This window comes from Phaethon aethereus, assembly GCF_964289735.1.
Source record: "Phaethon aethereus genome assembly, chromosome: 18".
NCBI lineage: Eukaryota > Metazoa > Chordata > Aves > Phaethontiformes > Phaethontidae > Phaethon > Phaethon aethereus.
The window spans coordinates 842,111-867,243 of NC_138594.1; the positions used below are offsets into that span (position 1 = coordinate 842,111).

The 25,133-nt window shown below is 42.4% G+C and overlaps 1 protein-coding gene across 3 annotated transcripts; it reads right to left on the reverse strand.

Annotated features, from left to right (window-relative positions):
- Positions 1-874: 874 nt before the first annotated feature.
- On the reverse strand, positions 875-24,256 carry LOC309411670 (myosin-1B). Of its 3 annotated transcripts, none has more exons than XM_082008354.1 (38): positions 23,055-24,256; positions 22,824-22,967; positions 22,320-22,476; positions 21,696-21,723; positions 21,486-21,597; positions 21,308-21,400; positions 21,130-21,193; positions 20,949-21,047; positions 20,744-20,847; positions 20,526-20,664; positions 18,638-18,756; positions 18,389-18,538; positions 17,602-17,772; positions 16,977-17,286; positions 16,263-16,336; positions 15,875-15,962; positions 15,671-15,788; positions 14,729-14,852; positions 14,516-14,652; positions 13,532-13,787; positions 11,758-12,000; positions 11,476-11,652; positions 11,245-11,390; positions 11,067-11,157; positions 10,589-10,978; positions 9,819-9,945; positions 6,031-6,149; positions 5,523-5,719; positions 4,937-5,120; positions 4,685-4,850; positions 4,396-4,520; positions 3,800-4,108; positions 3,507-3,710; positions 2,509-2,634; positions 2,243-2,413; positions 2,050-2,154; positions 1,691-1,786; positions 875-1,069 (listed from the first exon to the last, which is right to left on the reverse strand). In XM_082008354.1, the coding sequence occupies exons 1-38, from the start codon at positions 23,256-23,258 to the stop codon at positions 917-919; spliced, it is 5,820 nt and encodes a 1,939-aa protein (XP_081864480.1). In that variant the 5' UTR covers positions 23,259-24,256; the 3' UTR covers positions 875-916. The 3 variants fall into 3 exon arrangements, with proteins under 3 accessions (XP_081864480.1, XP_081864481.1, XP_081864479.1); XM_082008355.1 differs by having other exon boundaries at positions 16,992-17,286; positions 21,480-21,597; XM_082008353.1 differs by having other exon boundaries at positions 21,480-21,597.
- Positions 24,257-25,133: the final 877 nt, after the last annotated feature.

Below are 25,133 nucleotides of genomic sequence, written 5' to 3' on the forward strand. Positions count from 1 at the left end.
CTAGTTACTTGGGAGAAGAGGCCAACATCCTCGTCGCCACAACCCCCTTTCAGGTCGTTGTAGAGAGTGGTAAGGTCTCCCCTCAGCCTCCTCTTCTCCAGACTGAACAACCCCAGTTCCCTCAGTCGCTCCTCATCAGACTTGTGCTCCAGACCCCTCACCAGCTTCGTTGCCCTTCTCTGGACACGCTCCAGCACCTCAACATCCTTCTTGTAGTGAGGGGCCCAACACTGAACACAGGATTCAAGCTGCGGCCTCACCAGTGCCGAGTACAGGGGGACAATCACTTCCCTACTCCTGCTGGCCACACTAGTGCTGATACAGGCCAGGATGCTGTTGGCCTTCTTGGCCACCTGGGCACACTGCTGGCTCATGTTCAGCCGGCTGTCAACCAGCACCCCCAGGTCCCTTTCCGCCGGGCAGCTCTCCAGCCACTCCTCCCCAAGCCTGTAGCATTGCATGGGGTTGCTGTGGCCGAAGTGCAGGACCCTGCACTTGGCCTTGTTAAACCTCATACAGTTGACCTCTGCCCATCGATCCAGCCTGTCCAGATCCCTCTGCAGAGCCCTCCTACCCTCCAGCAGATCAATACTCCCACCCAACTTGGTGTCATCTGCAGGATGTCTGATTACACCACTTTAACAGTGTCTGAAATGCGTTGAAAATACCTGAAGCAAAATTTTTAATTGAATGAATTTAGATAGTAAGGAAAAATGTAAACCTTATAAGAATTCAGGATAATGGTTAAAATACAACAGTGAACCTTTCATTATTTCAATGGAAAAATCTCTACAATTTTTATTATCTAAGCATTAATTATCTAGAGATTGATGAAGAACTAAACAGTGATTACAAAAACAAAGTGATAGAATTTCACATTTTGTGTAACTCTCTCACTTTGCACGACTGGAGGAATTTACTCTTCACTTTCTGCCTTCTTGCCAATTTCACGACTCTTTGCTCGGAGCTTGTTGACCTGCGACTCTGCAATGTCAGCCCTCTCCTCAGCTTCCTCCAGCTCGTGCTGGATCTTGCGGAACTTTGTGAGATTGACATTGGACAGCTCCTCCTGGGGATAGGAATAGAGATAAAATAATTTTTAAAATGTTTAATAACATTCTTACTGTAACACTGCACTGGACATGGTGTGGAATTTCACCTTTACATAATAATAAAAAAAAAAGACTCTGAGTTAGTATGTAATTGTCTCTAATAATTCTCCAGGGGAATCCAAAGGAATAGCTTAAATGTTAAATGTTTAGATGGTTAATAAAATATACCAGGAATCCTTCTCTGGATTTTGGAATTTTTGAATAATTATATATAATTACAGTTTTTTCCATTAAATCATTTCCCATTTATTTACTGCTATAAAATTATGTATTAAAATTTTTGAAGGTAATTTCTTTTTCTGCTTGACAGAAATATGAAATAAAAAAAGTGAAAGGAAGCAGAGACCTACGACCACAATGCTAACCTGAGCCTTCACTGCTTTTCCCAGTGATGCAATAATGCTCACAGAAAATGTGTTCTAACACCCCTCTAGACCCCTGAGCTGTTCAGCGAGAGTGCACAGCGAGGAAAAGTCAAAAATGTTAAGGGTTTGAACAGAGCTACGCAGGGGAAAGCACCAGCTCAGAATTGCACCTCCACCTGGATAGAGACTGGCTCTGCACACAGCAATACTTACAGCCTCCTCAGCTTGTCTCTTGTAGGATTTCACCTTCGTTTGCAGCTTGTCCACCAGGTCCTGGAGCCTGAGAACATTCTTCCGGTCTTCTTCAGACTAAAGAGAAGGGCAAGAAAGAGAAGCCCCTTCTCTTTAAATGCCCTCTACATGAAACAGAGAGAAACATTCCGTATTGATCCTTTACGGGGCCATTGCTGTCTGGTAAAACAGAGGTGATAAGCTGGATCTTCCTAACATGACCAGAAAGATAATTTCTTCTGATGTTTTCAGCCTTCTCCTTTTAAACTGTGTTACTCAGGACAAAAAGAAAGGGTTTCCTGCAAAAGGGTGTGTCAGCCCAAGGAGACCTCCTGCCTTACCTGGTAGGTCAGCTCCTTCACCCTCCTCTCATACTTGCGCACACCCTTCACGGCTTCAGCGCTGCGCTTCTGCTCAGCATCAACCTCCCCCTCCAACTCCCGCACCTGCAATGAGAAGCCCGTCTTTGGAGCTTCCCCGGTACCTCTGCAAGGGACGTGCTCACTCACATGCACAAATACCAGCCCTACGCACTCTGGCCTCCAGCTTCTGGATTTGCTTCTTGCCTCCCTTCAGAGCCAACTGTTCGGCTTCATCCAGACGGTGCTGCAGGTCCTTCACTGTCTGGTCCAGGTTCCTCTTCATCCTCTCCAGGTGGGCGCTGGTGTCCTGCTCCTTCTTCAGCTCTTCTGCCATCATGGCTGCCTGGAGAGAGCAAGGGGCCAAAGCCATTTTGGGGCTGGAGGCAGTTTGGGGGAGAATACATCCACCATCAGCAGTGAAAGGAGCCCCCGACTCACATCTGTGATGGCCTTCTTGGCCTTCTCTTCAGCATTGCGGGCTTCCTGGATCGTATCCTCCATCTCACCCTGAATTTGGGCAATGTCTGTTTCCAGCTTCTTCTTGGTGTTGATCAAGCTGGTGTTCTGTTGAACAGCATCAGAGGTTTGTTTTTGTTAGCTCATGATTTCAAATCAAGAACATTACAGGATTTTTAATAATTTCAGACACAGTTATGTGAAAAATTGATACTACAGATTTTTTTGTAAAAATTTCTTATGATTGGGGAACAGTGTTTTTTTTTTCTCCAACAATTAATTTTATTAATTTGAAAAAGAGTAATTAGAAATATAATCTCTGCCACATCTCATCCACCAATGCTGTAATAAAAATACAGTGACGGAAGTCAGTGAAATAGTGAGTGAGGGAATCAGGAATACAATGAAATACCTTCTCTTCAACATAATTAGGGAAGAGTAATCCACTTGCATCAGCTGAAAAGAGAAAAATTTGTAGATTTCAGCACTTGACTGCTGGATGACTGCTATGACATGTAGCTCATGCTCGACACGGGCTGCATCAGAGCCAGGAGTTCCTTTGCACTTTCTTGCTAGAGTGGACAAGCACATTTTTTAAGGAATGTGAGGATTCCCTAGTGCTACATTTCAACAGAGAAAGGAATGAATATTGCTGTAGACTCCGAGTTTCAAGTCTCTGACTGCTCAGGTGGCAGACCATTTGGCATGTGTCACTAAAAAGTCTGGTCCCTGTAACTAAGTGTCTTTCCTCTGGAGATTATATTAGGATGCAAAGAAGGTAGAAGCATGGGTTTCATCGAATGCAACCTGGGAACACAGTGTACACACCTTCTCAGCAAAAATGGCTTTTAGTATCATGATGATTACTTCAGAAAAGGTAATTCTCATCTTCAAAGTTGAGCCTCTAATGGTGACTGGAATAAAGCATACAAGTGTTCTCCTAATTACCAAGCGTGCCATTTCTCACCAAGTGACCTCACCTGTGTATGGAGGAGCTGCACACGCTCACTTGCATCCATCAGTTCCTGTTCAGCCACCTTTCTACACCTCTCTGTTTGTTCTAGTGCTGCCCGTAGCTCCTCAATTTCAGCCTGCAGCAGGTTTGCTCTGCGCTCCACCATGGCCAGCTGCTCCTTCAGGTCCTCCTGTGTCCTGAGAGCATCGTCCAAATGTATCTGGGTATCCTGTAGAGCCATTGAAAGAAATTATAAGCAGATTCAGAGCTGTGTGACAGCTAAGATGTTTCTCTGCAGGCAGCTTTTGTTCAATGGACCTTGAGCACTGCCTGTGTGTTTCTCAGGTTCTTTTGTGCCTCTGCAGCCTGGCGGTTGGCATGGCTTAACTGGATCTCTATTTCATTCAGGTCTCCCTCCATCTTCTTCTTCAGCCGCAGGGCTTCATTCCTGCTCCTGATCTCAGCATCCAGGGTGCTCTGCATGGACTCCACTACTCGGAGGTGGTTTCTCTTCAGCTGGTCAATCTCCTCATCTTTCTCTGCTATCTTCCTGTCAATCTCAGACTTCACCTGGTTGAGCTCAAGCTGGAGGCGCAGGATCTTTCCCTCTTCGTGTTCCAGGGAGGCCTGAAAAAAAGATAAGAATCAGTTAATTGTATAAATAACAATGTCAGTAACCTTACATGAAGGTTATTATTCTTTTGAAGAATTATGTACAGCATGAGGTCTGAGACTGCAGGAAAAGAAAAAAGAGGATTCTTGTGTACCCAAAGATTTAATGGTGTCCAAAATCCTCTGCTTCCTGTTCCTGCAGTTTATCTTCAATGCATAGAATTTCATAAATGTATCTGAGGTTGCTAAACTGTTGCAAAACTAAATGACGTAAGTAAAGAATTAAGAACAGAAGACTGTACCTCAGCTTCCTCCAGAGCAGCCTGGATTTCGGATTTCTCCTGCTCAATCTGCTTCTTGACTTTCTCCAGCTCATGAATGGCCTTTCCTCCCTCGGCAATCTGCTCCGTGAGGTCAGAAATCTCCTCTGCAAGGAAGGATGAAAAGTGGTATGGTGAATGGGGAAAGGCCCTGGTGCACCAAGATGGCAGGCAGCTTCTTATCACTGCAGGCCCAGATCCATTTAGCATGTCAGGTAGATAGACAAGATTGTGAGAAATCCCAGCCAGGAGCAGAGGGCCAGGCACTTACGCTGCAGGTTCTTGTTCTCACGCTTCAGTGTTTCCAGGTGGTCCAGGGACTCCTCATAGGCGTTCTTCATCTTAAACAGCTCCGTGCTGAGAGAGCGAGACTCCTTCTGGGACGCTTCCAGCTCAGCCTGCGTTTCCTCGTACTTCTGCTTCCACTCTGCCAGGATCTGAAGACAAACAGGACCTCAGCATGCATGTGGCAAGCAGGAGGGCACGCTCTGCCCAGGAACCCCAGGGCTGCAGCCCAAAAGACCTTGTCAAAGTTCTTCTGCTTCTTATCCAGAGCTGCGCAGGCAGCATTCGATCGCTCCACGTCAATCATCAGGTCCTCCACTTCATTCTGCAGCCTCTGCTTTGTCTTTTCCAGGGAAGCACATTTGGCATTGACGGCTTCGACGTGTTCCTCTGCATCCTGCAGCCGCTGTGCCAGCTTCTTCCTAGGACGAGATAAGCACAGCTCCAGGTTAGAGCTTAGAGGGGAGCCAATTTTGTACTGTTCACGAGAAGGGAGGTGGGCACTTTGGGGGCTTTGAGCCTAGCGCTTTTCACAGTGTTTTTTCTTTTCCAAGACTGCATGCAGCCTAAAGGCTCTGTCACTTCTGTGTCCTAGCACCTCCTGAGTATTCAGACTGTCTTAGCCTTTCTAGGCTTGTCCTTCCAACCTACACCTTTTCCACAGCACACTTTTCCTTCCTCCGTTCCCTCCTCTGTTCACAAAGACAGTATATCCATGCCTTCATCCCCGCCCTGTCCTAACCCACTCTCCGAGACTCCAATTTCCAGTTTCCCTTGACTGCCTCAGTCTTCTCCAGCCGTTCGACATCCCACTTCTCACATACTTGGCCTCCTCCAGCTCCTCCGTGCGCTGAATAGCATCCGTCTCATATTTGGTTCTCCACTGGGCCACTTCGCTGTTGGCCTTGGACAGGGCACGCTGCAGCTCCCCCTTGGCTTCCTGCTCCTCCTCGTATTGTTCCCGGAGCAAGTCGCAGTCATGGCGAGCAGACTGCAAGGCGTGGGCCAGGGTGTTCTTGGCCTGGGGGGAAAATAGCAGTGCAACAATGAATGGTAATATCCTGGGAAATCTCCCATGTTGATGGATGCTGGAATATTCTGCTGTGGAAAGCTACTGAATGAGAAAGGAAGATCTGAAAATCTGGAAAAAGAATCAATGTATAGACGGTAGGGAAGGGGGAGCAAAGCTAATATGGGAAGACTTGCAGTGAATTACCAAATTTTTTTTTCCTCCCTCTCATCTTGTTGACTCTGTAATTTTGTATGTATCTGAAGTGCCTCCTGAAAAGGAGAAATCTAATGGATATGACAGAATTTTGAAAGCTTTCTCACCTTTATCTCTTCCTCTAGGTGCCTCTTGAGTTCCTCAATCTGTTGGGTGAAAGCCTGCTTGCCTCTTGACAGCTGAGAAATCAGAGCATCTTTCTCCTCCACCTGGCGTGAATATTCACCTAGGAGAGTTCAGATGAGTAAAAGAACATTTTATATCTTATTTAAAAGTGTTAACTTTAGTAATTAAATGCACATAAGAAATATTTTGAGTTAAATAAAATTTTATTTCTTTCCTGGAATCCTAATCACTGATACTTTTCCATATCTCTGAGTATGCCCAAGTTTATTTATTCGTCTTAGAGGCAAGAAATAAGACCCATTATAAACGGAAATTAGCTGTTAGTTGCTGAGGGGAGATGGTCAAGAGCTGTCCCAGCCCACAATAGAGCGGCAGATCCTGGCACACAGGGCATTTCCTGAAGCAGGGAGATGCCAGGGCAAAGGAGACACCTGCCAGGAGCCAGCAGCTCTCACTGGAGACACTGTGGAGGCCGGGGTGTTGCCAGAGCAATGGCGGCCCAAGCCTATAAAAAGACCTTTCTCTTAGATAAAGCCTGCTGCCTCCCTGGGGCCTGGGTTAAGGACATCGCTAGGAAAATTCCTAGCCTCGTGCAGCCCTTGACCTGTTACCCACCAGTGCTCCTTCCATGTGGGTGGAAATGAAGCTGCAACACATAGTCCAAGGGCAATCAAAAGAGACTTCAGGGCCTTGGGACGGTTGGTAAGGGAATCTGGGGCACAGGACATTGTTTCCTCTCTCCTTCCAGTTTCAGGCAGCAACACAGGAAGAAACAGGGGCCCAGGCTATTAATACATGGCTCAGTGACTGGTGTCACCACCCCAATTTCAGGTTTTTTGATAATGGGACAGCATACATGGCACCTGGCTTGCTGGCATCAGAGGGGATTAACCTTTCTCAAAGAGGAAAGAAGGTCTTTGCTCACAAGCTAGCGGGACTTATTGGCAGGGCTTTAAACTAGGCTCGAAGGGGGAGGGGGATAGTATCAGGCTTACCCATGACAAGCCATGGGATGACACACCAAGGTGAGAGTGATGGGGTGCTAGCAAGGCCCCTCAGCCTGTTGCACCAGAGAAAGACCTCAGGGGAACTAAGGTTCCTCTACGAGGGTGACACAGCTGCCAGCCCTGCGCATAGCATGGGCAACAAACAGGAGGAGTTGGAAGCCACCATGCTACTAGAAAGCTATGAGCTGGTTGTCATGACTGAAACTTGTTGGGACAAATCCCAAGACTGGAGTGTGGCCATCAACAGCTACAGGCTGTCCAGAAGGGACAGGCAAGGAAGGAAGTGCAGAGATGTTGCCCTCTATGCCAAGCAATGGATAGAGTGTGAAGAGCTGTCTCTGAAGAATAGCCAAAAGCAGGTCAAAAGCCTATGGGTAAGAACCAGAGGCTGAGGCAGCAAAGGGAACCTTCTGGCTGGTGTCTACTAAAGGCCACCCGATCAAGGGGAGTCTATTGATGAAGCCTCCTCACTCCAGCTACAGGAGGCATCGCGCTCACAGGCTCTCGTCCTGCTGGGGGACTTCAGCCACCCCGACATCTGCTGGGAAAGTAGCCCAGCGAGCTGCAGGCAATCTAGGACACTCCTGGAGTGCATGGAGGATAACTTCTTAAGCCCTAGGCGGCCCTACCAGAGGGGATGTGATACCAGACCTGTTGGTTGCCAACGCAAGTGAGCTAAGCAGTGACGGCAAGACTGGAGGCAGCCTGGGCTGCAGTGATCATACACTGGTGAAGTTTGCAGTCCTGAGGGATATGGGGCAGGCAAAGAGTGAAGTCAGGACCCTGAAGTTTAGGAAAGCAAACTTCCAGCTCTTCAAGGAGTTAGTCAATAGGACCCCCTGGGAAACTGCCCTCGGGGACAAGGGAGCAGAAGAGAGCTCTTTGAGAATGCTTTCCATAGACCGCAAGAGCTCTCAATCCCCAGGTGTTAAGAAATCGGGAAAGGAAGGCAAGAGGCTGGCATGGCTGAGTGGAGACCTGACGGAAAAACTAAAGGGCAAGAAGGAAACGCACAGGCAGGGGAAGCAGGGACAGGGATCCTGGGATGAGTACAGGGACGCTGCCTGGTTGTGGAGGGATGGGGTCAGGAAGGCCAAGGAGCGTCTGGAGCTGAACTTGGCAAAGGATGCAAAGAATAATCAGAAGGGCTTCTACAGGTATGTCAGCCATAAAAGGAACGTGAAAGAAAGCAACCCGCTCCCTTGATGAGCAAGACTGGCAGGTTGGTAGCAACGGATGAGCAGAAGGCTGAGGTACCCAATGACTTCTTTGCCTCAGTCTTCACTGGCAGTCTCTCTTCCCACACCTCTCAAGTGGATGGACTGCAAGACAGGAACTGTAAGAGAAGACCAGGTTGGAGAGCTGGAACCCGAACATACACAAGTCTACGGGACCTGATCCTGCTGAGATGCGTCGCAGAGTCCTGAGGGAATTGGCTGATGCAGTTGCCAAGCCACTCTCCATGATATTGGGAAAGTCCCGGCAGTCAGGTGGAGTCTCTGGAGACTCAAAAATGGGAAATGCAGCACCCATTTTTAAAAAGGGTAGCAAGGAGGACCCTGGGAACTACTGACCATCAGCCTCATGTCTGTGCCTGGGAAGATCATGGAACATAGCCTCCTAGAAGCTGTGCTAAGGCACATGGAGGACAAGGAGGTGATTTGAGACAGCCAGCATGGCTTCACCAAGGGCATGTCCTGCCTGTCCAACCTAGTGGCCTTCTATGATGGAGTGACCACATCTGTGGACAAGGGAAGAGCTACTGACGTCATCTATCTAGACTTCTATAAGGCCTTTGACATGGTCCCCCACAACATCCTTCTCTCTAAATTGGAGAGAGATGGATTTGATGGGTGGACTATTGGATGGATGTGGAATTGGTTGGATGGTCGCATCCACGCCGAATACTGTGTTTAGTTTTGGGCCCCCACTACAAGGGGAGCATGTCCAGTGAAGGGCCACAAAGCTGGTGAGGGGTCTGGAGAACAAGTCTGATGAGGAGTGGCTGAGGGAACTGGGGTTGTTCAGTTTAGAGAAGAGGAGGCTGAGGGAAGACCTTATCGCTCTCTACAACTACCTGAAAGGGGGTTGTGGTGAGGTGGGTGTTGGTCTCTTCTCCCAAGTAATTAGTGATAGGACAAGAGGAAATGGCCTCAAGTTGCTCCAGGGGAGGTTTAGATTGGAAAAATTTTCTTTACTGAGAGAGTGGTCAAGCATTGGAACAGGCTGCCCAGGGAAGTGGTGGAGTCACCATCACTGGAGGTATTCAAAAATTCTGTAGATATGGTATTTCAGGACATGGTTTAGTGGGCATGGTGGTATTCAGTTGATGGTTGGACTTGATGATCTTAGAGGTCTCTTCCAACCTTAATTATTCTATGATTCTATGTTCTAGCACCCTATCCAGTCGCTCCTTGAAAACCTCCAGTGATGGGGACTCTACCACATCCCTGGGGTGGTTGTTCCAGTCCCTTAAACATGTTATTGGTCCGGTTCCAGGATGTCTGTATCTCTCTGGTGCTGGGAAGCCCAGCACTGGACACAGCACTCCAGGTATGACCTCACCTGTGTTGAGTAAGGTGAAGGATCACCCTCTGTTAACCTGCTGGCAACACTTTTAATGCAGCTCAGGTTTCTGTTGGCCGCCCATTTCTGGCTTATGTTCAACTTAGTTTCCACCAAGACACTCAGGTCATTTTGATGCTTTTCTTTAAAGCCTCAGGTAATACACAGTGTCCCCTTAAAAACCACAAATGTCTTACTGGATTCTGTTTGTAGCCGAGCTCTCTGAGCACTAATGTCATTAATTGTGCGCTGTTGTTCCTCCTCCTTTGTCTTAATCTCACTGAGTTGATCCTCTAGGGAGCGACACATCTTCTCCAGATTTGCCTATTTGCATGAAGAACACAATAAAATATGATTGCTGGTTCAATACATAATTACGGAGAATCTGAAGTTTTAGGAAGGGCAAGAAAAGGAGCAAGTGATTTAGAAGGCAAGTCAAAGTGTCTCAGTTAACTGATACCGTTCTATGAAATTTGAATCCATAATTCTAATATTTGTATAATTTATTAATGCACACTCCATTTTTTCAGTAGATAAAAAGGATGATGGGACACTGTAACATGAGGAATTATTTTAAATTTCTGTTTGTGTCTAAGTCATTATGTCAGTGAAATATTTAAGGGAGGAAAAGAAAAACATGAATAAAAAGGAAAGGATAGAGTAGGAGTAATTTCTATTTTAGAAGAAACTAAAAAACTGATAAGGTCAACGTCTTTCATTTCACTATCATAATATTCTGAACCAAGCATGAGACCCTTTAGTTCCTTAGGTTAGGTGCTTCAGGGGAAGTTTTTTATCTCTCACCCAAAGGGTAGAAAATATTATTATACTAATACTGAAATGTATAAACTCAAATATAAGTTGTAAAGTGCAACTATTTATTTTAAAGTATGATTAACTTAAGTTTCTATGTTAAAATGTAAATACTTGATTATATTTGAATTACTACAAAGAAATATTTCAATACCTTGGCTTTGGAGACAGACTCCATGTTACTGGCCATGTCGTCAATCTCCATCTTCAGCTCACTCTTCTCCTTCTCCAGCTTCTGCTTCACTCGCTGCAGGTTGTCGATCTGCTCCCCAAGCTCAGCTGTGCTGTCCGCATGCTTCTTCCGCAGGGTGGCAGCCGTGGCTTCGTGCTGCAGCGTGGCCTCTTCGAGGTCGCGGCGCATCTTCTGAAATTCTGCCTCACGCTTCTTGTTCATCTCAATCTGAGCCGCGGTAGCCCCTCCGGCTTCCTCCAGGCGCTCGCTGATCTCCTCTAGCTCCCTCGAGAGGTCGGCCCGATGCTTCTCTGCTTTTGCCCGAGAGGTTCGCTCTGCCTCAATTTCCTCCTCCAGCTCCTCAATACGAGCCTGGGGAACATCAGGGACCCTTCACACCCATGCCCTCCTCCTACCTGACCTGTGTCTGGGTGAAAGAGGGGAAGGAACAGAGGCTTGCCTGCAGCTCCTTGATCTTCTTCTGTAATTGCATGCCCAGGGCTTGCTCATCCTCGATTTTGCTCTGGATCTGGCTGATTTCAAAGTCTTTCCTTTGGGCAAAGCAAAGCACGTTAGAGCTCAAAGGAAAAAGACAAGTGCACCAGCCCAGCACTCCGGTGCCCCACGGCCACGCTTACTTCTTCAGTTTCTCATCCAGCTGCTGCTTATCATTTTCCAAATCCATTATGCTGTCGTGGGCCAGCTTCAGGTCTCCTTCGAGTTTCCTCTTAGCTCGCTCAAGGTCCATGCGCAGCTTCTTCTCTTGCTCCAGGGACCCTTCCAGCTAAAAAGAGCAAGACCATCAGTGTTCTACCAGCCGGGTCTAACTCCATACCTGCCCTGTTCTTGCTGTATGCCCGTGTGCTTACATCGTCTACTTGCTGTTCCAGCTTGGTCTTAGCTTTGGTCAGCGTATTGACTTTGTCCTCTTCTGCCTGCAGGTCATCCAGGGTCTGCTGATGGGCCTCCTGGAGGGCTTTCTTCTCTTTTGTCAGCTTGGCAATGGTCTCGTCCAGGACTGCCATCTCCTCTGTGAGGTTTTTCACCTTTCAGAAGAAGATAGGAAGTGTAAATAAAGGAAGTAGATACCTAAGTCCCGTAACAGGACAGTGCTCTTCTCTGGTGCGTGAGTGACAGTTTCTGCTTCATACCTTGTTTTCGGTGGCATGTTTTTCCTTCTCAACCTTGGCCAGTGTTAACTCAAGATCGTCAATATCTTTCTTCAGCTCTGAGCATTCATCCTCCAGTTTCCTCTTCTTGGCTGTCAGCTCAGCATTCATCTCTTCTTCATCTTCTGCTCTCTCTGTCAGCTCCTTAATTTTGGCTTCCAGCTGGATTTTGGTTTTGATGAGCTGGTCACACCTTTCCTCAGCATCAGCCAAACCATCAGCTTCCTACATGATTTATTTAAATAAAATAGTTTTCAAATACTTATTTTTTCTTACTGATTTTCAAACAAGGAATTATTATTTTCAAAGAAGCTCTACAATGTCCTTCATAGTTAAAACTTACAAGAGTATCTATTTCCTTTGGGCTGCCTCCAGCCCAGAATATAGGAGGAATATATTATCACAGTATAAATAGAGGCTCTGAGCATTTTTTTAAACTCTTTAACTGCTCATGCAACTCCAACATTGATTTGAAGATAGACCCTGAAGTCAGATATGGCAGTATGTCCCCTGTATGATTTCATCGTTTTACTTACTTTGCCCTTGACTGGACTGGAAACTGTCATAGAGTTCTGCTGAAGAGAACTATGCATGCAGGTTTTTTAACACACAGAGTTTAAAACCTGAATGCTCAAAACTCCAACATTCAGCTGAGAAAAAATCTTATTACAACTCTCCCAAAAGATTTACTGACATGAATTTAATATTTAGTTTTGGCAAAATTTTGTGTTAAGATCACTGTTTCAAAGACAGTAGTTGCATCAGGCGTGTTTCTAGCCTTTGTGGTCAAGAAGAACAGTTTGGAAGGGAGACTGGTATTTACCAAGGCAGTATCAATTACCTGAATTTACATGCGTTCTAAGATGCAAGTTACTAAGGAGTAATTTTTATTTTCTACATACTGCTTGTTCTTTTCCTCTTTGTTCTAGTGAAGAGCAATGATACCATCCAGGCAGAAGACTTTTTATAGCTCAGCAAGACAGACAGGTTGGGGTTTACCTATGTAGATTTAGATATCTGCTGTGATATCAAGATGCTGTCCATTCAAGCAAAAAAATTTACATTTTTGGATGAATTGTATCACACTCTGGAAGTATAAGTTTCTTCTTCCTGAAGTTGAAGAGAACCTGAGGCTGAGATATAGACTTTTAGACTGCAGACATCAAAATGGGGTCAGATGAATCCTAATCCTTGCTGGTAAAACCAGTTTTTACCTTTTTTATTTCCAGGGAAAAAGGGGAAGACTCCACTTTCATCACTGTTTTTCTGAGGACACAGGGACCATAATTGCTAGAGAAATGCCTGACACTCTCAGCCCCTTCTACTTCACCTGAATCCACTTGTGATTCTCCAATTAAAAGGTGTTAACAGGATCTCCAGGCTACCTTCATTGATCAGATGATAACATAAAAAAAATACATAATATATAAAGTTTTATAAAGATATGATAATTGCTGCTGTAGGTTGCCATGTATGATTTAAATGACATACTGTAAACTGTAGTATTTACTAACTTGAAACTGATTACTTCTGTCTTGGTTTAAAAGTGTAAGGAAACAGCTGCAATAATTCATTTTGAATTTATTAATATTTGTAATTTCAGTTTAGCTTTTCTATGTGGTTTTCCTTCCTATTTTATTAAAAGTGTGCATGTTTTAAAAATAAATACTGTTTTGGGATAATGTGTCTGTTACTGAGAAATTTGGGATTGTTTTACACAGGACATTACAAGCAAAAAAACATTAGCAATACTCACAGCCTGCACTTGGAGCTGCAGATCATTTTTCTCCTGCACCAATTTCACCATTTTCTCCTCTAGTTCCTTCCTCTTTGCCTCAGACTTTGCAAGCTCTTCCTTGGTTTTCTCAAACTCCCCCTTCATGTTGGCCATCTCCTTCTCAGATTCTGCACTCTTCAGCAAGGGCTTGATCTTGAAGAACAGCTTCATCCAGGGCCAGTGCTTGACATTCATGAAGGACCGAATGTTGTACTGGATGCAGAAGATGGACTCTCTGAAAGGTAATAAAAAATATATTATGTTACATATTTTAGAATGTATAATATATATTTAATAGTATATATTCATTTGTATAACATGAAGTTCTACTTAAGATACCTTATAGTTATAGTTCTATACATAGTCCTTATATATAGTTCTGTGTGTATGTAAAATATTTATTACAGATTATTAAATATATTTGTTAATAATATTTAGTATATTAAAAATATATCTCCAAAGAAAACTCCCTAGTGTGGTGTAGATTGTCAACCTGTATGGACAGTTTTGAAGTCCAGATGTTTTGGCTCACTTTCATGACCTAAGAAAAGGAACACCTCCAGAAGCTGACTTGGTCCCTTTCATGAAAGTTATCCAAGGGAAGAGGATACTTCTCTTGTGCTATAAGTATGTGTTTCTCATCTTTGATTGTAATGGTGAGCTAAAATAATTAGCTTAGACTAGATATCTGATTTCTGGAGATGCATATAATGTAACTATTTACTGAATTTAGCAAAAATTAGTACAAAGAGTGGTATAAGTTAAAAACAATATTTTTTTTTCCTAAACTGTGATTTTATACTGCTTCATCTATAGCCAGAGTATATTCCCAAATACATCCGTATTGATAGACTAAATTAATGAGAAATAAATGAGATTTGGTGAGAAGCAACTAATTTTCAGTTTTGTTCATGTCATTGGTATCTGATGAGGATTGGCCCAGCAGGCCAAATAAGTATCTACCTCCTCTCCATCATTTTCTTGAACTCCACTCTCATCAGGTAACCCCTGCACATGGCTTGTGTGCGAGTGATGAGCTGTGCCAGCTTCTCATCCCTCATCTCCTCCAGGAGTCCCAGCAGCCCAGCTTTGAAGAACACCTTGAGAAAGGGAATGTTGCAGTACTTAATTATCAGGTATTGCAAGCACAGTACATAAGTCAAGCAGCATTTGTACCTTGGTGTGACCAAACTTGTATTGAGTGTGGTCCACATCAATGGATCCAAGGAGCTTCTCAGAAGCCTTCTTGCTATCAATGAACTGTCCCTCTGGGATAGCACTTGCATTAAGCACCTTGTACCTAAGAGAGGAAGTAGAATATGAAGAAGGTCAGATTCGTGAAAGCTCTATCAAACCTGTACCAACTGATGCCATTGTTACAATTCTCTGAAGGGGAATCAAGAGCGGAAGAGAGGAGAATAAGTGTGAAATGTGTTCCCTTGTGTAGAAATCACATTTTCACAGGTAAATATGTTTTTAGGAAAAACCTTGCACTTTCCTTAATCGAGAAATTCTTGACACAGAATGGGTCTGATTTCCATGAGTAACTGCTGACATATTTCACATGCCCTGTTAGCTAATGTCTTATCTCCAAACGAGAACTTTATGTGCAAGAACAAAATATGTGGAGAGGAGAAGCAGTTCTTCGTCTAAAATAGTGGCAGTACATACTATCTGAGTCTTTTCCAGCTGATTTGGAACAAGAAGCAAGATCTTTTTATCTTATTTGGCTTTCCAACAAGCTAGTCTGGAATATCGTGTAGTTTCTTATTCACATTTCTGTGCTGATGGGTGCAAGTCACCTTACTTCGCTACCCAGAAGTTAACTAAGCCTAAGCTAGTCAATTTAATTTCTGGATAGTTAATTAATATACGCTTTATCCCATACCAGAATATGAATCAAGGACAGGAGTAAATAATTGCCCTTTGAAAATGACTGTTCTTCTAGTTAGCTATAGAAAGAATCTGGATGACTTACTTGGACTACCGACTTTCGTAAGCCTAAAGGTAGGTACAATGAACCCCTCCCATAACTCCCACAGTAGTTAAAACAAGTAGGAAATGCAAATTGTTCAACATCGGTGGATATGGTAGAGAGTGGGTGACATGGAATCTGACCTCTGTTTAAAGTCTGCATAGAGTATTCTGCTGGGGAATCCTTTCCTGCAAATTCTGATCCCTTCCAGCACACCATTACACCGCAGCTGATGCAGCACCAGCTCATGTTCCATGGCACCTAGAAAATGACATAATGAATTGGTACTTCATCATACCACAGAGGGAAGAACAGATTTATCACGTCTTTGAACTTTAACAACTTACCAGGTGTTTTTGTTTCATTAGGAATAAGGCATCGGACAAAATGGGGATGTGTGCTTCTCAGATTGCTCATCAGCTTGTTTAAATTTTCCTTAAGAGCAAGATGAAAGACTTGGGTTTAAAAATGTAATTTACATAATCTCAATATTAGATGGAATAAAAACACTGCAATAAAACCATGATTTTTTTTTTTTTAACAGAACTTTTGGGCAGTTCTAAAAGAATGCTTCCAGGGATTCAACGAGAATCCTTCTTTATTAAGAAGCACATGCCTTTATCCTTTCTGAACATAAAGATTCTGTATATTAGATCAGTCTAAAGCTTTTCTGAACTGTATTTTCTGTATGTTTTTTCAAATGCAGTAAAATTTATAATGATTAATCTACAGTACCCGGAAAAGAGCTGAGACAGTCTGGAAAGAAGAGCCCTTCTTCTTGCCCCCCTTCTTGCCACCGCCACCACTCTCTAAACAATAATATTTTTTTAAAAAGAAATGAACAACAAAAGCATACAGTTAGAATCTGAAGAACTTTGCGTGTTCGTCTTAAAAAAACAGAAAATGTAATAATATGATTAAAATTTGCAAAAAGCATGCAGTGTTTACAGTTAGAATGAGGGACTTGTTTTTTTTGGATGATAGCAGAATGAAATATAATTACTTCAAGCAGAAGCTAAGATAATGCAAACAGGAAATAAAGCATAACATTTTGCATAGTAAGGTATTTAAAGAATTAAATAAATTAGTAGTGAATACACCAAATGCAGTCTTTATGTATCTTTACATCTAAGGGTATGCATAAATTTAGCAGCATGTTGATACATTTGGTCGCATTCCCTGAAGTATTTGGGAATGACCCATATTGCAGAAATCTGGTTTGTCAGCTAGCTTGTGTTAATGTTGTAGTACAGTTGTCTGGTCTTAAAACCTACAGATCTATTAAGGTCTCTAGGGAAATGTAATATCCTTTATTAGTTTGAGTAACTGAGTTACAAATGTAAATGAGGTTTTGGGTTTTAAATTTTTGAAATGTAAGTCTTATTGCAAAATAATATTGCAATATCTTCTTTATGTAAATTATAGTAGAACTGATTTCAAAGAAATCACCTGCTTCCGCCCCACCAACAGAGGCAAAGAGTAAGGCCAGTGTCTTCAGGGATGATTTCTGGTACAGCCCCACAACAGTTTCATTCAAGGGATCCTTATTCTTCTCAAGCCAGCCAGAGATATTGTAGTCCACCGTGCCAGCATAGTGCACTAGGGAGAAGTGGGCCTCAGCCTTGCCTTTGCCAGGCTTGGGCTTCTGGAAGTTGTTGGACTTGCCCAGATGCTGGTCATAGAGCTTGTTCTTGAAAGAGGTGTCAGTTGCCTTGGGGAACATGCACTCCTCTTCCAGGATGGAGAAGATCCCCATGGGCTGGAAAAAATAGCAACATGTGAAGAAAGAAAGTGTGGAAGCAACACTTCTCTGTGAAAATGTATATGAGAGAGGAATGGAAGATAAAAATTATAAAAAAAAAAACAACCTTCTCAGAATGTCTAATCTTATGGTTTTCCAGAAACTGGCATTTTGTTAGCAGGTATGCTTTCAGTTACATTAAAACAAGCTCACCCATAAGTTTCAGGGTTGTGATGTAATAAAGATCTAGCATGTAGAAATTCACTATGTTCATGTTAGTTGAAGATGGAAATTAATGAAATTAGCATCACTAAGCGTATAGGGCCCAAGAACCTTCTCAATGAGCTCAATGCAGGCAGCCAGGTCCATTCCAAAGTCAATGAACTCCCATTCAATTCCTTCCTTCTTGTACTCCTCCTGCTCCAGCACAAACATGTGGTGGTTGAAGAACTGTTGCAGTTTCTCATTGGTGAAGTTGATGCATAGCTGCTCCAGGCTGTTGAACTGCAGAATGCAAAGAGATTTACTTACTTGTGAAGTTCAGTTCCAGGAACACTTTCCATCTTCTTATAGGTTTTATTTTCAACCCATTAAGGTCTACACGATTCAGATCCTGAATTTCTAGCCATGGGACTGGACAGGTGACTGGTATATTCCATCCTCTAATGGAATTTCTACCCTCTCAGGCCCTGGCAACTGTCTCAACATATTTCTGAGCTCTGAAAACAGTTGCAGAGCTTAGTCCAAGTCCAGCTTTTCATCTCCTTGAATTTCTCTACACTGCCAGTCTATTCCCAAGCATTCAGAGGGAATCTGGCTTCAGCATTAACAAAATCTTCTTTCAAGATGGTGTATTTTAACTTCCTCAAAACCTGTCTCTGCTATTACCTATTAGTTGTTCAACAATTTCATATCAGTTTCCAATGCAATTTTCACTTTGGCATGCAACAACAGACATCTATAAAAACCTGCAGTCCTTGTGGGATAATACATACTATGAGAACCAGAAGAGTGTCATTCCTACAATCCATAACTAAAAAAAAAAAATAAACCAAACCCCAGACTATTCCAGTTTCTTAGTGCCCCTTCCAGGCAACTTGTATGAAGATCCTCCTCTTACATCAAAGATCTCAAAGCCAGCAATGTCCAGGACACCGATGAAGTACTGTCTGGGCTGCTTCGTATCCAGTTGTTGGTTGATGCGAACAACCATCCAAAGGAACATCTTCTCAAAGACAGATTTTGCCAGGGCACCCACTGAATTGTACACCTAAAGAATAGTAAAATAAAAGTTACCATCCAGGGTAAAAGAGGAAGTTCAAAGTTTTTAATTCATGTAATTTGTTTTCTATCACCACTAGCTTCTTGCCTGCTGCACGGTTTGACCCTTGGTCACATATTCATTCCCAACCTTGACTCGGGGGTAGCAGAGGGCCTTGAGCAGATCTGCTGAGTTCAGACCCATCAGGTAGGCAGCCTTATCAGCAACTAAGGAAACAAGCATACAGCAGGATTGAATATTAGCTCTCCAGTAGACATATCTTGTAGTAATTCAGAATTGTTTCTGCAGAAGCCACATATACTTTGTCGTATACTTTAAATATTGTAATTTTTCTTGATTTACTTTTTTTTCCCCATTTAATTTAGATAACTTATAAATGTAAAGATTCTCCCAAATATCTTTACAACCAACAGGCAAATTTTGAAACAAATAACTAGTCAAAAGGGTAAAAGGCTATGAAAATGGCAGATCAAACAAGTCACAATTTTTGAATAAACAGAAGAAACTGATTGGTATTGAAATATGTTGTACTGAAAATTGCAGTCAATGAAACTCTACTGTCTTTAGAGACAGAATGATTAGAGAAGTATTATGCCAAAAGTATGAATATGATATCTTATACAACTTTCATAGTGGGACCACATTATCCCTAAGGATAAATACCACACACATAAATCTTTTCCAGCTCTCATTTTCTCTGAATCTAGACTATTAAATACAAGCACTAGAGTACTGGATATACTCTGTCATTGCTTTCCATTTTGCTGCCTCTCTTCTTACAGAGAAGGTTGATAGTGAACACCAATACTGTTTACAGAGTCCCCGAATGTGAGAAGGCTAAACCTCATTATAGAGTGTACATATACAGATGACAATTTTAAGCTGGTTCTATGTGTTATTTACAACTAAGTATTTAATGTACATTTATCACTAGCAAGAGGGAAGTATGAAACAACAAAATAAAAAAAATAAAATTATGTTTTATTTGACTTTTGTAGAGTTTTTTTTAAAATTAAATACTTATCCAATTCTATTATACCCTTCTATAACTCCTTCCTTTGTATATATTAATGGAATGATTACCGCTATTATTTATAGCCTATTCTACTATTACTATTCACCATTGTCAGATTCATTGCTATTGTATTCCTTGCAGTCATTTTTACTTATGTCTTAACTTTCCTAAAAAAAAACCAACCCCCCCTCCAAAAAAACAACTAAAGAAAAAATCCACTTCATAGTACATGTTTATGACATATGCAAATAACTCTGTTTTCCTGAAAATACTTCCATGAACTTTTAAAGAAATGTACCTTTGAATAATTCTAGGCAAAGCAAATGCGATGGACATATGTTAGGTGTCTATTTTTCAAACAGAAGTCCTGGAGACGTGCTGAGACTCTACAGAAAATGTAGACCATATGAGCCACAGCTGCAGTGTTAACGGGTGTTCTTTTTGATCCCCCATGTACAATGAAGTAGCACAATGCTCTCAGTTGCCTCCAGAATATGGGCTTTGAAAGAGCAGCTTCAGGATCCTGGCTTCTTGTCACCTGGACACCATACCATTAGGAGATGACTACAGCTGATGGGAAATGATAGTAGCTGCCTGGGTAAATAAACTTAAGTCAGTGAGCAGAGCGGCTCCTGGTTCTGAGCCAGATGTGGGAAGCTGTCATTCCGTATAGCAGCAAAGCTTACTTTTCTTCTCCTACTGTGTCAGCCAATGGAAGCGTGCTTTAAGGGTTCACCGGCCATTATACTTTGCATAGTTCAAAATGATCTGCAGCTTCCACTGAGTTGTGTTCTTCCAGCAAAGTCCTCTGGAAGAACAAAGTCCTCCTCCGCTTATATTCGTCAGTACTAGCATCTGGGGAAATGTGCAGGCGGAGTCAACGATTCTGACCCTGAATTACCGCCTGGATTAGTAGGTGTTCCGGCATACACTGTGCTCTGGTATATATCATGCTGGTACCTTCTGTGCCGTCCGGCTCTGCCTGCTCCTCGCGCTGCTTCTGCTTGAACTTCAGGTTGCCATAGTGCATGACAGCCCCCGTCAGCTTGTAAATGGCCGTCTTCTCATCAGGAGTGAAGCCCAGGATGTCAATGGCACTCTAACAAAAGAATCATTGCAGTAAGTACCATGCCTGGTAAAGGTCCGAGTCTGCCTAAGAAAACTTCTGTGTTACTTACATCTGTGGCCATCAGCTCCTCCTGGTCGTTAATGCTGGGAACTGTGATCTCACCTTGACTCACATATTGATAGTCATACGGGTTGGTGGTGATCAGTAACATCTCTGAAAAGGACAAAACACATACAGATCAAATGTAATCGTCACGTAAAGGAATTAAATATTGTTCATGACCTTTGTCTGGAGAAGTTGCTGATCTTTCCTACCTATTAGCTCTGGCTTCTTGTTGGACATGATCTGATAAAATATGTGGTAGCTTCTTTCTGCCTTGAGCTGGAAAGTGACTCTGGACTTCTCCAGCAGATCTAGCAAGGGCGGTAGGACAGAGTTAACCCAAGAACTGAGGAAGGCTGGAAGGAAAGGGATCAGGCCAGGAGGGCCACTTACATGTTTCAATGTCAGCAGAAGCCAGTTTCCCTGTGGCACCAAAATGGATTCTGATGAATTTACCCTGAAGGAAGCAAAAAAAAAAGAAGGAGATGTCTTTTACCAGTCCTGACTGCAAGAATATTTGAGTCAGTGTGCTGATACAAAGAAAGTAATTTTGTCCCAGGCAACAACTTACAAAGCGTGAGGAGTTGTCGTTCCTCACCGTCTTGGCATTACCAAAAGCCTCCAGCAGTGGGTTGGCACTGATGATTTGATCCTCAAGTGTCCCCTAAAATAGAAATCTTACTGTCGTGATAGAGCTCATAAATAAATCTGACAGTTGCATGTTCCTACCCCTAGGACCTCACCTGCATTTTGCCTGCTGGCTGCTGCTCCTCCTTCTTCTTATCTCCACTGGCTGCAATTGTTGCAAAGTACTGGATGACACGCTTTGTGTTCACAGTCTTCCCTGCACCGGATTCTCCGCTGTCAAAGCAAAGAGAGAAGCAGAGAGCATGTGGTCAGGCAGGAGGTCCCCTGGTACCTGGCAGTCGGGCAGGGACCTGAGCAGGGAGTGTACATACGTGATCAGGATCGACTGGTTCTCACGATCTGTGAGAGAGGAAGAATGAGATGGTGTTAGCAGTTGTCCTGAATAACACTAAGCTGAATGAGAAGTAAAGCTTTGAATGGAAGTTGGGGCTTCTCCCAAGTCCAAGACTAGTAGTCTAAGTAGTTGAGGACTATCTGATTCCCTTTCAGGTCCCAACAGTTGAAATTATAAGCCAAAATGGATGCATAGAGCTGTCAGAGGCATGTGATCCTCACACAAGCTGTGCATCCACTTGCCCTGCACACGGTTCTCATGAAGAAATCTAATCAAACTGCCTATCTGTATTCAAAATAGAGGATTTTATGGAATAATAATTCTTTTGTGTCATCAGTGGAAAAAAAGGTAGCTAACAAAGTTAAGTACTACTTCTGCAGTGGGAGAGTGTAGTATTTCATATAATAAAGTGCAAATAAATCCCCCGTGCTGAGTACATACATGCTTCTGGGTCAGTTTCACTTGAAATTAATTCCTGCATATCTCAATCAAGTTCTCAGTCAGACATCTCTGTGGTTTTTTTAGCTGGCTTGTCACATGCTCCAGTGAGATCAGTGCGCCTTTTTGGTTTAGATTGCTGTGAGGGAGGTCAAGCACTCACCAGTCAGCATGAACTGATAGGCATTGTCAGAGATGGAGAAGATGTGTGGAGGAGCCTCCTGGCGCTTCTTGCCTCGGTAGGCCAACACCACCTCCGGGTTGTACACCGGCAGCCACTTGTAGGGGTTGACAGTGACGCAGAAGAGACCTGAGTAAGTCTGTAAGGAAGGGGGACAGGATGCTGATTTTGCAGAGCTGAGGAGAGTTGCAGACAAGGCAAAGGTGAGTGATGTTCTTAGGAGACCAGTGTAGTCCATGAAAATAAAGTGGAGGAATGATCTATCAGAGAATGGGTGTGATATAGCATGCAACAAGGAAAGGTTAAAGTGGGAAGGAAGAAGAGGGAGACAATGCAGACAGGAAGAGGAAAACACATGCAAGAAAGAAAGAAGACATAGAAAAATGAGGAAAGAAGAAGACAAGAAGTCAGGAAACTCTTCAGGGAGATTGAAAGCTGTCTTCAACTCCTCAAAAGCAGGAATTGTCTCCTTCTACTCGTACTTACGTAGATCATCCAGGCTGCATAACGCTCTTTGAGGTTATACAGCACAGCAGGTTCATGGAGGTGGGTCATCATAGCCATGTCCTCAATTTTATCATATTTGGGAGGATTCATGGAGAAGATTTGATCATCCTTCACAGTAAGAGTCTGCCAAAGAAAGATACATATTTGCCATCTGAAAGTCCACAACAGGATTAAATTGTATTCTTAAGGCTTGAATTTTTTTTTACTCACTTCTCCACCTTCAGTCTTGACAGTGACTTTTCCTGCTTCTTTGCTCTGGATTGTGCTTTTCACATAGGATTCCTTTGCATGTACCACAAAGACGGATGACTTGGCATCGAAAGGCTTGTTCTGGGCCTCAATTCTCTCCTTTTCTGACTTTCGGAGGTAAGGAGCTGCCTCCCCAAAGATGGCCATCTCAGAGTCTGATGACATGGCTGTTGTTTACTAGGGGTAAAGCAGTAAGTATCTGTGAGGGTAGAAAATACATTACAATAGTGCATGATGGAAGAAACACTCCTAGAGCACAGTGGATTAGGTGGTGCTCTGCTGTATATATCAACTGATTGAATTGACTCTTTAATTTTTTGGCAAATACAGAGCTCTGTTCTATAATTTTCTTTCCTTTATTTCTCTTTTATGTAGTCAGATCTCTAGGCCTACTGGATTTACAGAGGAATGCTTTTTGTGGGTTTCTTTTTTTTTTTTTTTTAATTTATTTGTTGAATTAACAGGATAAGCAGATCCTTCCCAAGGTTCCAAACACTGCATTCACTAGATATTCCCAATTTTGGAACTGTGAAAGCCCTCTCATGTCTTTTTTGTTTAGCACCTTTCAGATTATGATATTTGTTTACAATAAAACACGGGAAGGGGCACAGTATGCTGGATATGCTAATGCTATTATTAGCACTTCTCATTGAAGACATTCCCTTGTGATAAACCAGCCCAAGTTGTCAAATATTTCAATTATTCCACAGATCCATCTGCTAAGAAACAAAGCTGATATTCTCCACTTTGATCTTTTTCGTAACAGACACTGAGTAATCTTGCATGCATTAACTACTATTTAAAAAAAAGTTATTAGTAAACCTGTTTATTATTGCCAAACAATTGTCTTGACTGAAAAGTTTCATGCAGTTGTGAAACTGGAATTTAGGAAATTTATCCTTTTTTTTTTTTAGCCTAATTTTATCTAGGTTCATCACCTACAATTTAGATTTTGAGTAGCTTTTCTGAATGAATTAAGATGCTCATTTCTCTATCAATACTTTCATGGCAGAAAGTATGGTATGGCAGACCTCTAGGTGATAATCAAATAATTGGTTAACTTCTCCTTGAGAAAGTTTCACTTTGATTGCAGGGAAGATATTCTGAACTTAGAATATTTTTTTAAACTCTTTTCTGAACCCTTTACCATTTAGCAAGCTCATTATTGCAGTATGGCCAGCCTAACAGAAATAATATTTTAATAATGATCACAATTTTTTTTTACATTATAAAACTCGTTCCACTCAGTAATCTGCTGCTTACACATGAAAAAAATTGCTTTGCCTTCTTAGCCAGCAAAGACAGACTTCATGATAGAACTTACTGCTATCAATTCAAATGCATGGGTGCAACCTCCTGACTGATGGTTTTGTGTCTAACTACATGATTTTTCACTTCATTAAAGTGTTATTAATCAAATGAGACCATTTCACAAAATAATTACGTAAGGTTGTAAAATGGACCTAGTCTTTCACTAGCAGTTTTATTATTGCCTATAATATCTCACATTTTCTTACAAGATCCCTAAGACAAATAATACTAGCAAATTATACATATAATAATAGGCTGTGTTAGTATATATTATGTTAATGTATATTATAGTATATTAGTGTGTATTATGTATATTGCATATATATTTTATACTTTTTAATATGGAAATTATATGCTATTATCAGAATGTATCTTTATGGTATTATTACAATGTATAGTACATATAGTAGGCCAGAATATATTACGTTAGCATATAATATATATATAATATATCAGTAGATTGCCTTTTTAAAGTATTTGATGACTCTCTTCTTTTGACTGTTTTATATGATTTTTCCTGAAATCAGTGATACACTAGCCGTCTTCCACTTATTCAAAGCATGCTAGTTATATTCTTTACATGATAGGTTGTTGACATTTTATAATTTTGAGGGATACATTCCAGTGACAATATTTGACAAAATTAATATAAATTAACGTTTGATAACACAACATTCTAACCCCATTCCCCAAGGTTCCCTGTGAAAAAAGAAAATATTAGCATTATTT

Coding starts and splice junctions, on each gene's coding strand:
- LOC309411670 (XM_082008353.1), bottom strand. CDS start 23,258: ATGTCATCAGACTCTGAGATGGCCATCTTTGGGGAGGCAGCTCCTTAC. Junction 17,773..18,388: donor CTGGCTTTGAGATCTTTGAT/GTAAGAGGAGGA, acceptor TGCATTCTGCAG/TTCAACAGCCTGGAGCAGCT. Junction 11,391..11,475: donor TGGAACAGCAAGTAGACGAT/GTAAGCACACGG, acceptor TGCTCTTTTTAG/CTGGAAGGGTCCCTGGAGCA.